The sequence below is a fragment of the Protopterus annectens genome, chromosome 7.part1 (assembly GCF_019279795.1).
Source record: "Protopterus annectens isolate FY-2018-M chromosome 7.part1, PAN1.0, whole genome shotgun sequence".
Lineage (NCBI taxonomy): Eukaryota > Metazoa > Chordata > Ceratodontiformes > Protopteridae > Protopterus > Protopterus annectens.
In genome coordinates this window covers 505239750-505254315 of record NC_056740.1, presented here as the reverse complement: position 1 = coordinate 505254315, position 14566 = coordinate 505239750, and the positions used below count along the sequence as shown (strand labels likewise).

Sequence of the window (14566 nt, the reverse complement as noted above, 5' to 3'; positions counted from 1 at the left end):
TGCATTGGCACTGACCTTTTTCACAGTCAAGTCCACCATGTTATGCATAGTTCATATTGCATATTGTGTGCTATAATGTGGATTTTTTTCCTTTCTCTGCTGTTGTGTAACCATGGATCTGGGGCAGGGTGCATTGTGTGCTTTCCCATGCAAAAGAACTCTTACTTTTATTCTTTTAAGAAATGGGTGGTTGGGAAAATGTCCTTTTAGTCTGTTGTGACCGAGAAATGTTTTTGTGAATGATCTTGCATTAATTGTTCATTGGTGAAATCCTTAAACAGTTCTTGACTTCAGAGAGAGACCACTGTACCTCGCAGGATACCATACTTCAGAATACTGAAACCATAAACTGGTGCTGTACAGCATCTGTCAATCTAAGGTGGAGACATGTGTCTTCTTGAGGATGCTAAATTGGTTATGTTCAATATTATTAATCCTACTACTTCTTATTTGTTTGGAAATTGCTCTGCGATATAAGATAGTGACTGTTTTGTGTTTTTCCTTTTTATCATACAATCCAATGGCTGCTTTGTGAGCTATGGATATAGAGTACTGCCTGTATCTACTATGTATTCACTATCTGTTTGCTTCTAGAACTTTCTGACTATTGATTGCTGATGATCTTGTTCATGGAATCTATTTCATGTTAGCATCCTGACTGTTTAAAGACCTGTGCCAAGAAATGTGTCATCATCTTCTTTCGGCTGTTCCCGTTAGGGGTCGCCTCAGCGGATCATCTGTTTCCATTTCTTCCTGTCCTCTGCATCTTGCTCTGTGACACCAATCACCTGCATGTCCTCTCTCACCACATCCATAAACCTTATCTTAGGCCTTCCTCTTTTCCTGTTACCTGGTAGCTTCACCCTTAGCATCTTTTTCCCAATATACTCAGCATCTCTCCTCAGCACATGTCCAAACCAATGTAATCTTGCCTCTCTGGCTTTGTCTCCAAACCTTCCAACCTGGGCTGACCCTCTAATATACTTATTCCTAATCCTGTCCACTGTCGTCACACCGAGTGCAAATCTTAACATCTTTAACTCTGCCACATCCAGCTCTAACTCCTGCCTTTTTGTCAATGCCACTGTCTCCAACCCATATAACATAGCTGGTCTCACTACCCTCTTGTAGACCTTCCCTTTCACTCTTACTGGTACACATCTGTCACAAATCCCTCCTGACACTCTTCTCCACCCACTCCATCCTGCCTGTACTCTCTTCTTCACCTCTCTTCCATACTCACCATTACTCTGAACTACTGATCCCAAGTATTTAAACTCATCCACCTTTGCCACCTCTACTCCTTGCATCCTCACCATTCCTCTAGCCTCCCTCTCATTCACACACATATATTCTGTCTTAGCCCTGCTGACCTTCATTCCTCTTCTCTCTAGAGCATATCTCCATCTCTCCAGGGTCTCCTCCACCTGTTCCCTACTCTCACTACAGATCACAATGTCATCTGCAAACATCATAGTCCACGGGGACTCCTGTCTGATCTTGTCTGTCAGCCTGTCCATCACCATTTCAAATAAGAAAGAGCTCAGAGCTGATCCTTGATGTAATCCCACCTCCACCTTAAACACATCCATCACTCCCACCACAGACCTCACCACTGTCAGACTACCCTCGTACATATCCTGCACCTCTCTTACATACTCTGACACTCACAGCTTCCTCATACAATACCACAACTCCTCTCTAGGTACCCTGTCATGTGCTTTCTCTAAGTCTACAAAAACACAATGCAACTCCTTCTGACCTTGTCTGTACTTCTCCATCAATGCTGCCAGAGCAAACATTGCCTCTGTAGTGCTCTTTCCCAGCACAAAACCATACTGCTGATCACTAATCATCACGTCCCTTCTTAACATAGCTTCCACTACTCTTTCCCATAACTTCATGCTGTGACTGATCAATTTAACCCCTCTGTAGTTATTACAGCTCTGCACATCACCCTTATTCTTAAAAATCGGTACCAAAACACTTTTTCTCCATTCCTCAGGCATCCTCTCACTTTCCAAGATTTCATTAAACAATCTGGTTAAAAACTCCACTGCCATTTCACCTAAACACCACCATGCTTCCACAGGTATGTCATCTGGACCAGCAACCTTTCCATTCTTCATCCTCTTCATAGCTATCCTTACTTCCTCCTTGCTAATCCATTGCACTTCATGATTCACTATCTCCACATCATCCAACCTTCTCTCCCTCTCATTCTCTTCATTTATCAACCCCTCAAAGTACTCTTTCCATCAGCTCAGCACAGTCTCCTCACTTGTAAGTATGTTTCCCTCATTATCCTTTATCACCTTTACCTGCTGCACATTTTTACTAGCTCAGTCCCTCTGTCTAGCCGATCGGTACAGGTCCTTTTCTCCCTCCTTAGTGACTAACCTTTCATACAAAGAAATGTGTATGCTCATTATATTGATCACTGCCACAGTAGCCTTAGCTGTATGGGTTATATCCTGCCAAGAATGTAGCAGCCAGCTAGTTTCCAAAACTTCAGGGCACCATCCATGCACCCAATCTGTTTAGAAGCTCTAACTGAGCTGACTAAAAAACACATTTGGGTATGAAATCTGTCAGTGCTTTCCTTCCACCAAAGAGTATGGTCCTCCGAGGTTTGAGAGGATCAATGGATGACTTGTGCTTTTCTTAGCTGGGCAGATGAGTCCTCTTTGGGGAAAAAAAAGACTTCCATTTTCTTATTTTTTCTGATGTTTTATTGCTTTCTTGTTTGTGAAAGATATTTTAAAGCTAGCAGTGTTGTGTTTTAACTGATTGTCTCAAAACTGCAATCTACTTTTAAAAGGAGCCCTCATTTCTATTAGTTTAAAAGTAGTGTCAACTAACTGATAAAATATTTTCTCTGGGGAAATTGTTTTTATTTTCCAGTGTGACTGCCATAGTGTGTTAAAGTGCTTTTTACTGTGTTTTTTCTGTCAAAAAAACTAATTTTTGTGGACTGGTAGTTTTATTGGCATTTCTTGCTTGTTTTCCACAGGATAGAGGCATCATTTTTGGCTTGACCATGTAACATATTGTCAGTCTCCTGGTTGGTTCTTCTTCCAACAACAGAAAGGAAAAAAAAAAAACAAACAAACATCATTTGCCACCACAGCAGGCTAGCAGTTTCCTTCAGCTGCTGGTGGGTGACTCTGCTGTGGCCATTTGTTGTACCCCAGACCACTGTCTTTTACCCTGGATCACTCTGGTTTAGCTTCTAATGCCACTATGTACCGAGGCTAGCCACTTCTTCTGTGGCTGTTGGAGAGGAAACAGGAAGGCTTCTCTGCCGTGACAGAATGCTATGACCATCCTTGGAGAAGCAGCGGCAGCCATCAGTAATACAGGTAACCCCGTTTTCCTGGCAAAAAGAAGCAGAAAACTAAGTGTATTTACTTCTCCTCAATTTTTTTGGATAGAAGTAGTTCTGTGGAACTGGCTCAAGTTTTGATCCCTCTTGTAGTGCTGTTTCCAGTAAAAGAAAAAGAGATGTCGCTTTTCCTGAAGAGATGCAATTTTCTGAATCTGAACAGGAAGATGCAGGGGCAGATTCAGGGTTTTGTCTTCAGATTTTTGTTTCAGACTCAGAGGAGAGCTCACATTCTGATTCTTCCTGTGGGGATTTTAATTTCTCTGAGGCTATTGCTAGAATGTCCCAGTGTTTATAGTGGGAGAACACTGAGGTTTATCAGTCTCTCAGAAAATACTATGAGTTATTACAGAAGGATTTTCGACCCATTCCTCCTGTCCTGGATGCTTTAAAGGATGTGAATCTCACTGCCTGCAGCTTTTCTGATAGCCAGCTGTCTCTCAAAAGGCAGATATAATATAAAAAGCTCCTCAGTCTTTTTATTTGTATACACTATTCCCAAACCTGACCCAGCTGCTATAGCTTTAGTTGACTCCTTTGCTGCTAACCACTTAGTTAATTCAAATCCTAAACATTCTAATACGAATAGGAAAATTATTGATAGGTATGGAAAAAAGTGTACACTTCTACAACTTTGAATTTCAGAATTTTAAATTGCCGGGCTCACATTTAAAGTTTATTCTGACATATTGTGAAAGTATGAGGAATGTTTTATCTACAGTTTTTTCTTGTGAAGAAAAATCTGCTTTAAATAACTTAGTATCTTCTACAGCACAGGTCACTCCTCATTGTTTGCAGTGTATTTCTTCCAGGGCAGTGGCCACTGGTACTGTTTTAAGGAGGTTTGCTTGGCTACATTTTTAGAATCTCCAAGATGATGTAAACATGAGATTCTAAATTCTCCCTTGGATAGAGATTTAGTGTTTGGCCCCTCTGCTGCAGAAGTGATCAAAACATGTTATGAAAGGTGCAAGTTGATCCTGGGAATCTCTAAGATTTTTCAGCATTCCTTTTCTAATTTGTTGAAAGAACTTTCTTTCTTCTCATCCAGTTTCAGCAAAAAAGCAGAATAAAAAGTCTTTACAGAATTCAGGTAAATGGACATTTAGGAGGAAGTGGCAAGGAAGTTCCAAAAAGAGGTCTTAAAACTCCCAAAACTATGGGCATTCCAACAAGTCTGAATGACTGTTCAAGAGATCTTGTGACCCCATCCATCTTAGCCCTCTTTCTCTACCAGAAAGTCTGAATCTCCATTTTCTCTTTGGCAGCAGTTTGTTTCAGACTAATGATTTTCTGACTACTCGCTAGGATTACAGATAGCACTAGGAGGAAATTCCTCCTTTCCAGGAATTATTCCTCATCCTGCAGATAAGGGTCTTTTGTTTCTTCATCACATGATGTCCTGATGAGTTCCAAGGAGTGATAGAACCAATTCACCCTCCTCACAAAGGGGAATGGGTTTTGTTTAAGTATGTTATTTGTCCCAAAGAAAGAAAATGCTTGAACACCAGTTCTGGAATGAACTTGCATAAACCTGCTTGTGATACTGCCCAAATTCAAAATGCCTCCTTACCTCTTTCAAGTTTCCTAGTTTCTTGCATCTATTTTTTGAACTGTTGGTAATGGGTGATCCCATATGATACAAATTTCATGATTTTCTATAATGCTTTGTGGGTCATGTTTCCAATGTGTTTCAGCTACTTCAATAATATAATGTTTGCACAATCTCCATTACAACAGTCTTGCCACATTATTATGGCTTTCAGTATACAGTCATTCTGACATTAGTATATCGCACCAGCAACAAGATGTGTGACTGTTCCCAGTTCTGTTTTACAAAACTTACATTAGACTGTTTCTCCAAAATGTTCATAGGACTTTGTAAACCAACATGTATGTAGTCCACTATCTTTAGCCGCCAATATTAACCTTTCGTCTTTTGGTTAAATTCGCCTTTCCTTAACCATTCCTGCATTCGATCCTGATCAACATGAGGTTGTTCTGAGAGTTTTCTATACTTGCAACTATATTTATTTATTTTCAGCATTTCTTGCCTTGTCATCTGATCCTTCACTTTATATTCTTTATTTTGTTTTTTTGGCCCAGCCTTCTCATCTGATCCTTCACCTTATAGCCTTTCTTTTGTTTTTTTGGCCCATTCAAATGCTGACTCCCCATGAGAAAGATACAGTGGTATCTGAAATCTCATGGTCCCAGCATCAACACCCTTTATCTTTTCAGATCCCAGTACCAGGGTTTGTTAGATGTGAAATCATTTGGTGGAGACAACATATATAATTAAATCAAGATATTCTGCTCTCCCTTCATGCTCCAAAACAGTCAGTCAACATATATGCTTCTAAATTTACTTGGGAAGAAGTTTTCGGAGAGATAAAAATGCAAGGGGTATGGGACATTAAGGACAGATGCAAGCACATAAATATCAAGGAAATGCATGCCCTGATCAAGGCATTCAATTCTCTGAACCAGCTTTGGTCCTTGGGACCTCTTCGTGTGGTTACAAACAATACCACAGTGATGTGGTACATCAACAAGGAAGGAGGAACCAAGTCATACCGCCTTTACAGACCAGCCATGTTAGGTTGGGCTATAGCTTCACAGCACAATCTGACTCTACAGGCATCCTACATTCCATCTGCTGAGCAAGAGCAGGGCAGATCCTCATGAATGGAAACTTGAGCCGGTGTTCTTCCAACATTTGATCCATCTGTGGGGGAATTCCTCAAGTAGACTTCATTGCCTCTTCCTTGAACAATCAACTGGCAAAATTCTGTTGCAGGACTCTGTGCAAGAAGGCCTGGAAGAGAGATAGCTTTTATTTTCTTTGCACATGAATGTTTCTATATGCCTTTCTACTAATACCCAGGGTACTTCTGAAGATTCAGAAGGAATCCCCAAGATCATTTTAGTGACTCCCTTCTGGCCCGGGCCATTTCTTTGGCAAATGGCTAGGGAAAATTATTACAAGCTTCCTCACAGAGCAAATCTACTCACAAAAGAATAGGGGTGTTTGATACACCCCGACATCAGTCATCTTCAGTTTACTACCTGGATGATAGAGTCTTAATTCCCTTATGGCACCTATTTACTGAAGACGTGCAGATAGTACTAATGGAGGCAAGAAAACCTGCTTCTTGAAAATTATATATTAGCAAATGGAAAAGGTTTTCTAGTTGGTGCCAACAACATAACCAGCACAAATTCAAGGCTAATTGTTCTCTGGTTTTACAATATTTGTGTGAGTGACTATCCTCTGGCCTTTCTTACTCCTCTGTCAGGATTCATTATTTGCCATTTCAGCATGTCTGCCAATGGATCCTCCTCTTTCAAGGCAGTTGCGTGTCAAAATGTTCTTGAAAGGAGGTTTGCATAAGAGGCCTCCAGATAAACCAGTAGTCTATCTTTAGGATCTTAGTATTGTGTTAGAGGAATTAACATATGCTCCATTTGAACCAGATAATCTGGGTAAATTGTGGCTCTTTACATGGAAAACAGCTTTACTGATTACTCTGGTCTCTGCAAGAAGTGTATCTGAGTTGCAAACTCTTATAATGAGTCAACCCAACCTCATTTTCCACAAGAACAATCAGGGTTTCTTTGATAACTAATCCTTCTCTTATGCTTAAAGTTGTATCTGAGTTTACTTAAAGGCAAGCTATCCATCTCCCCATTTTTTTCCTGAATGTAAAAATGTGGGAGAAAGGCTATTCCATGAGACAACTCAAATACTATCATGACAGAAATAAATATTTCAGAACTTCAATATTTCATTTCTTGTGAAGGTAAGAAGACAGGACAACCAATGCCAAAACTGCTGATTTCCAAAAGGTTGTCTAAGACTATTACATTTTGTTATACTCACCACGACAAATCTATTCCAGGCAGTAACAAGATCCACTCTGCAAGGGCCTTGGTTTCTTCTATGGCTTTTTGGAAAGGGATCGATTCTAAAAGTATAATAGAAGCTGCTACTTGGTCCTCTCTACATACTTTTGCAAAGCACAATAAGCTTGATTCTTTCTCTAGGTCTAGATCATGATTTGCTAGGACCCTTCTCCTTTCACCTCCCAAATATAGTTTGCTGTGGTAATCCACCCATACAGCTAAGGCTCCTGCAGCAGTGGTCAATACAATGAATATTATGCAGTTGTGTAAACTGAACCATAACGGTAGATGTTCAAATGATCACTGCTGCAGTAGTTGCACCCTCCCTCCAGCCCCTTTGTTTTTATGTGGTTTTATGCCAGGGTGTGGATATTAGTGTTTTGTTATTCCTAGTCTTGTCCTTTCGGGGATCAGTTTTCCTCTCTTTGTTGGCAAGAAAGCTCAAGGGCTATGTGCCCAAACTTGTCTTTTAGTCAGCTCAACTTAAGCTGCTTGACAGTTTGGTCCTGTGGAAGGTGCTCTAAAGCTTTGGAAGCTGACCGGCTGTTATATGCCTGGCAGGATATAACCCATACAGCTAAGGCTACTGCTGCAGTGATCACTCGTACCTCTACTGTTACAGTAAGTTTAACTTACACAACTGTACTTTTGTTTTGTTTTGGGGGCTTCATCTTATAATTTAATTTACATTTCTTTATGGAGGGCAGCCTTACTGCATACATTAGATTACTGTAATATATTAGTGCTAGTGGTAGTGGTAGTGATAATAGCAGCAGTAATAGTTAAAGGTTCATCTTTATAATGGTCACACTGTTGACGTTCTTGTTTGCTGATTTTATTTACACTAGTGACAGTTTGATTCTAGAGGTAAAAATCCAACTTGGGCTTGTAAACATTCCTATAGTATGGAGAATATGTGGTTTCAGATATTTATTTTCAGAGACTCGCCATTTTGAATTTTTTTTTACATGTATTATTGAGATTTGTATAATTTTCTTGATGGATTGTGGAATAGTGTTGAGAATTATTTTGAATAAATAACTTTTAATTTCACTTTCATCTTTTAATTCTGCAAGTAGTATGGACTAATATCACACGTTTCAACATTTTATTTATTTATTACCCATTTCTGCTGTTAAGTTCAACTTTTTGTTTTGTGAACGACTTACTGTGACTTAAGAAAGGATAATACAGCATGTGCCCTTTAACTAAATTTCCTGTAGCTGTCTTTGGTTTGGCACAAAGAAACAAAGAAAAAGAAAGACATACACCACAGTCTCCCTGTCTATTGTCTCATCTTCTAATTTTCTGGTTCACATTCTAGTAACATTTTTTTTCATTTTTGCCACTGCTGTCTGTTGATCATCACCCCCTTTCTGACTGGTCAACCCATTGATTCCCATTCACCAGGGTAAATGTGGTCTGAGATGATTACAAATTGTTATCTGCTTTAATCCTGCTTCCCGCATTCACCTGGTAAAGTGCTGAGGAAGGGATTTGCAATGGGCTGAGTGTGGTGGATGTCCCCCTCGCTTTACCAAGGAACATTCCTTTCAGTTCTAGCCTCCCCCCAAAACAATTGTGCTGGTTTTTCCAGTCTGCATTGTAGAAGTTACGCTGCTACATGTGACCCAACGTGCACGTAACACTAACCACCCTCCAGGAAGGTGACTGATGCACACCCCTTTACTTCTCCACATCCCAAGGTGACTCCTTCAGCACTGGCCCCACTGTTGAAACACTGGTCATCTGCTTTGAAACTAGGGTACCATCCCACTTCATCATGGAGTCAGGCCATAACAGCAGAGTTAATCTCTTTTAATGCTCAGTAGATGCCCCTACATATATCCCATGATATCAAGTACAAATTAGTTGTATCCAGCTTAAGTGCTGCAGAGTGTATTATTTCTTCTCTCTCTCTATCTCAATGCTGCAAAATGTATCAAAAAATGTTAAGGATGCTCAGACCTTTCTCCGTTCCATAACTTGATCTTTCCATGCTCAGAGATGTCATTCTTCCTGATTAAATATATATTGCACTGAAATTTGGATCTTTTTTTTTTTTTTCATTTGAAAAAAGAAAAAAGATGAAATCCCTCTTCTACACACATCAAATGATGTCAACTCTCTATCTTTTATCTTTCGTTTTCTTGTGTTTTTTTAGGATCATTTCTGCAGAACAAATCTTTTTTTCTAAACTATAACAATAATAATATCTTCTTGAAGTACTTCAGCAATTTTATCATCAATGCTAAGTTTTGATAGTCTAATTTCATAGCAGCCTTCCATAGTCCCAATTCATCTGTTCATGTAGACGTACAAATTCTTACTTCTTACCCTGCCATTTCTTTAAAAAAGTTTACATACTTCTTTTCCCCCATTGGCTGTCATATTTCATGTTTTTAAAATGGAACTATAACCTTAATTTCCAATACCGATCTTTATTGTTTTCCATTCCTATGTTCCTCTTTCTTCTTCATTTCTTTACCTCCTACACATTCAGCTTTCTTAAACAGAATGTTGCCTCTATAAGTATAAAGAATTCTCCCGGTTCTTGCCTTCTAAACCTATAAGTTACTTCCTATATTCTTTCATCTATATAGCCACCCTTCTTTCTTCTTGTTGCTGATCTGAGTCTCTTCTATACCCTCATATAGGTCTTCTTCAGCTAGTTAGGTACTGTGGGCCCATTAGGTGTTAGAACCACATCAGCATTGATTACTGATTATCCTTTCCACCTTCCTCATCAGCTCCCTAAGGCCTTATTTGAGTGCTTCTTTGTGCCAGGAATTACATGCTCTTACAATCGTTGAAGTCTCATTCCTCGACATATTCTTCTTTTCCTTTGCAGCACTTATTTTCTTATTCAATATATGTTGAAAATCTTTAACTGTCTCCACATCCTCTCTTACATCCAGGGTGTTCTCTAATATAGTCCTCCATTTATCATAACATTATTTAACATCTTAAAATCAGGAGTTAGCTTCAATTGCACTTTCCAGCATTTGTTATTCACTTTTCAAAGTATTTTAATCTTTATATTCAACTAAAACACCTTCCTTACTATTGCCACTTGAAGTAACTGTGTCCATATCTATGTCACAAATGCTAAGCAAATTTTACGTTTTCCCCATGATTTCAGGCAGTTTGCCCAGAAATAGCACAAGATAATTTATACCTGCCAAAGGGACTGCCTCAGTAATTCTGTCACACACTATTTATCTTTTCTTAGCTTTAATCAGACCCTCTTCCTTCTACCTTTTTGACAATTTATTCCCTCACAGACACTTCATCGAAGCTTCTGAATGGGGTAAATTGATCCTTTGCATCTCTGGGCAAATCATTTTATTTTAGTTTAAATACCTCATTCTTCAAACAATCCCACATTGTCCTCTGTATATATATGTTCCTCGTACTTCCTTAGCTTACATTTTCTAACCTCATTGAACCTTTCATGATATTAGACAAGCTCAGTAATTTTTCACTAATAACTTTTCTATCAGCTCCTGTCTCATTGCTACAACATCAGCATCTGCCCCATAAGAGGCCATCATCTCCTCTTTATCCGCAGGAAAAAAATGATTATTAATCTGGGATATAGCATGTACACCATTAAATAATTACTCTGTACTAAATGTATCACACTGTACAGAAGTAAAGAAGATTTTAAAAGAATGTGTGGAAGAAAAAATGTGATTTAACTCACTATATTCTTCTATAAAAACCTCACACTGACAGATACTGCAAAAGAATCATCTACATGGGACAAAGAAAAAAGATCTTAAACTCAGTTTAGAAGTCAATATCCATGTCTTTTGTGGTCATATTACCATCCACTCTGTATTTATATCGAGAAGTTCAACATTAGTACCCAATGCTTGCACACTCTGTAGCCACAACCATATGATGTAAGTACTCTATGTGTACAGTTCTGTTGCCTTTGTTCATCAAACCTAACATTAATATACCAGGCCACATTTAACAAAGAGAAGTTATAAAATGTTTTTCCTGTGTCCTGATACAGCTATGCCCATGTGCACTGCAAGTCTGCTGAATGCTTAGAATCATTCTATATTTCTTCACCAGAATGTCCCTTACTTTATCTAATTAATAGTTTGCATTAAATACCCCCCCAACACTTTGTACAGTGTGTCACTCTTTTTCAGTAAGGCAGATATTCCAGAAAGCATACCATATCCTGGCATCTGAAGATACTCAGCTTAAACAGCAGTACTGCTGTAAAACACAAATCAGGTTTCGGAAGCTGTCTAATTAAGAGTAGAGAATGAATGCAAGGTATATGTACCCTAATAATCACTGTTCCCCAAAACAGTGCAGCAGTGTACCAGTTCATTCATATCAACAAATATATCACATCAGTAAACAATTCTCCCCAGGGTTCTTCATCAGTATGCTTGGTGTTATTTGTAAAATGTGACAACGCTAACTAGCAATTGCAATTTTATATTTATTTATTTTTCATTTCTTATATACTCAAGTAACACCAGAGACTGAGATATTGTAATTTATAAAAGGCATACAAATTCTGATTCAGACCCAGTCGCATAACGTTGCTCCATCATAACTCTACATTCCACATGCCAGACATGCAAATGTTCCTATTTTCTCTTTCACTACTAGTCGATATAGCAGCAATGTAAATCCTTGACTGAATTTAAGAATGGCTTAAGAATGTCCTAAAAAGAAAATTACTGATATCCGTCAAGCCAGCTAACAATTTCCAAGAGAACATTCAATTTGTTTGTACTTGGCATAGACTCTTTAACCCATTTATTTATTTATTTTTTTAATTTCTTTTTTGCAATCTGTGCCTGTCAAACTTCAAGCTGCCATTGGGGCCATGCCCAATCATCTCATGTCACGAAGGTGAGAAATGCCTATGGTGAATCTGCCCTCAAAACAGCCATTTTCTGTCCCTAAAACTTCCATTCCTGGTTGATATATAAACTTACAGATGTGACAACATGCTTTACCTTCCTTTGTGAGAGTCTGTCTTCCTGATTGTGCTCCATGAAGAATAACATGCAGTTGAAAACTATCAGGGCCAAGAGTATTTTCCAGGAACTTATGCTGTATGCCATGTACCTCACTCATCAGTAGGAGTCAGCACTGCAGTTGGATGGGCCATCTCACTTCTCCCAGAACAGGCTGCATGTCATGCACCTCCTTCTCCAGTAGGTATCAGTACTGATGCTAGTTTGGTCACCTCACTTCCCAGAATGAGGTAGCTGGTGACATATTCTAGGTTGAACTCACTTGCTTCATTTGAGTGTCACAATACCAGCTGACATTTATTTAAAATACACTTATTCAGCTGGATGGCATTTAGTATGCTAGCTATTTTTTCAAGCCACTGGTCAGTCATTACCACAATACCAATGAAAATTGTTATACTTAGAAATATGATATTGTAGATACAAAGTAAAACGATTAAAACAAGATCATGGAACCAAGCCACATGCCTCTATGAAGGAATGATTTCCTAACACTTTAAGCATTTAGTCTTCTCTTTCAAACTAATATGGATCCTAGATACTCTTTCACTGGAAACAAATTGTGTCATAAAATTGTTGGTTTAAAATGCTTAGTAGTGATTTATGTGGACTTCCTAAACAAAACATTTTTTTTCTGGTACTGCAGTGAACTTGTTAGTTGTAAAGAGGAACAGAATGATACAGGAGGTTCTGAAGGAACTGTCACCTACAGTTATATAATGTATTGTTATAAAAGCAACTGAATGTGTGACTTTGGGGTTCAGCACTGATGATTTAAAACTTAGCCTCACCTATTGCAAACAAGTGTAAGACAGAATATAATGAAGGCTAATATTTTTTTTTGTTTGTTTCTTGCTTTATACGTAGTATTACTACTGTTCATTCCGGATGTCTGGTGATGGATGGCTGATCTGCTGTGGACAGTACCAAGATGTGCTGGTCATTGATGCTCAGACTCTGGAAGTCCTGCACACTTTTGTTTCATCCCAGTCACCAGACTGGGTAAGCTGCATGTGTGTTATCCACTCACCCAGAATTCAAGGTAAAGTCCATAATTTCAGCAATAATAATGGAAAACGAATACATTATTCCACATTTTCATACACAGTGTCATACAAAAAGTCTCTAGACAATACAATGTGAGGTCTCTAGACAATGCAATGCAAGGAGACTAAATTAATCATTGGATAAGCAAAGAGAGACTTTGTGAGGTTGAGTAAGTCTGAATAATGAGACAGGACTCGAAGAGCTGGAAGATAGAAATTTAATTAAAAGGCACTATATTTCAAGATTTAATAGTAAGTATACTGTGACAAAGATTAGTGGTCCTCACTTTGATTTCAAATCTTGACATTCTTAACCAAGACATACTACAAAGATGAAAAATATTGTTACAGCTATAACCACAGACTTAGTTCAGACATGTATGCATACATGTATTTATAAAGTAATAAAAAAGCAATGAACTCTTTTGAGTCGCAGACTTCACAATGATATTTAAGGGACTATGTAGAACATTGGAAATTGAGTAACTGTAGGTCTAGAATACCAAGTGATGTTGTAACAAGAGTTTAATGTTCCCTGTAATCACCATATCATTAATTATATTGCCGTTGAAGCCACACTGATTTTTTACACGGATGCCAAAAGACTACACTGGTTACCCCAGTTAATTTACACATACAGGATATAAAACTCATTAAAGTTATAAACTATTTATATTATCTATCATGTACTAATATAGTAACTGCACTGTTTTTCCTGTTATGCTAAAGAAAAGCAATTTTGAAGTTATGAAATATTTAGTATTATTCTTATGTACTTACATATATTTAAATAAATATATATATATATATATATGTGTTAATTAGGTCAGTGGACTGGTCCAGGGACTCTTTCTAGCCATGACTTTAACCCTTGACAAAGTAGTAATGAAAGCAAAATGAAAGACAGGGAAGGTGTGCATGTAAGAATTATACATAGGTGTAGAATTAAATTTGTAACAAATTTAAGTAAAGACATTGAATAAACCCTGTAATTAATTTAAAAATCATTGCTTAAATAAGTTCACTTTAAAGTACATATCATTTGGCAACATAATAATCAATGATTTAGCAGTGATAACAGAAGACTAAACTGATAATGATAAGTAAGAGAGTGTTAGGAACAGAAGATATAATGAAGAGAAGTGGGTGTGATGTATTACTGCACCGTAGTGGGAATTGTTAGGTGATGGGGGAGAAAAGGAAAAGTAAGGGAA

The 14566-nt window shown here is 38.2% G+C and overlaps 1 protein-coding gene across 1 annotated transcript in view; it reads left to right on the top strand.

The window, feature by feature from the left end:
• The window catches only part of WDR72 (WD repeat domain 72), a 2139079-nt gene that overhangs the window by 388350 nt on the left and 1736163 nt on the right, over positions 1–14566 (top strand). The window contains exon 5 of the mRNA XM_044078940.1: positions 13174–13348. Coding sequence (XP_043934875.1) covers positions 13174–13348 — 175 coding nt within the window. The remainder of the gene's footprint in view (positions 1–13173; positions 13349–14566) is intronic.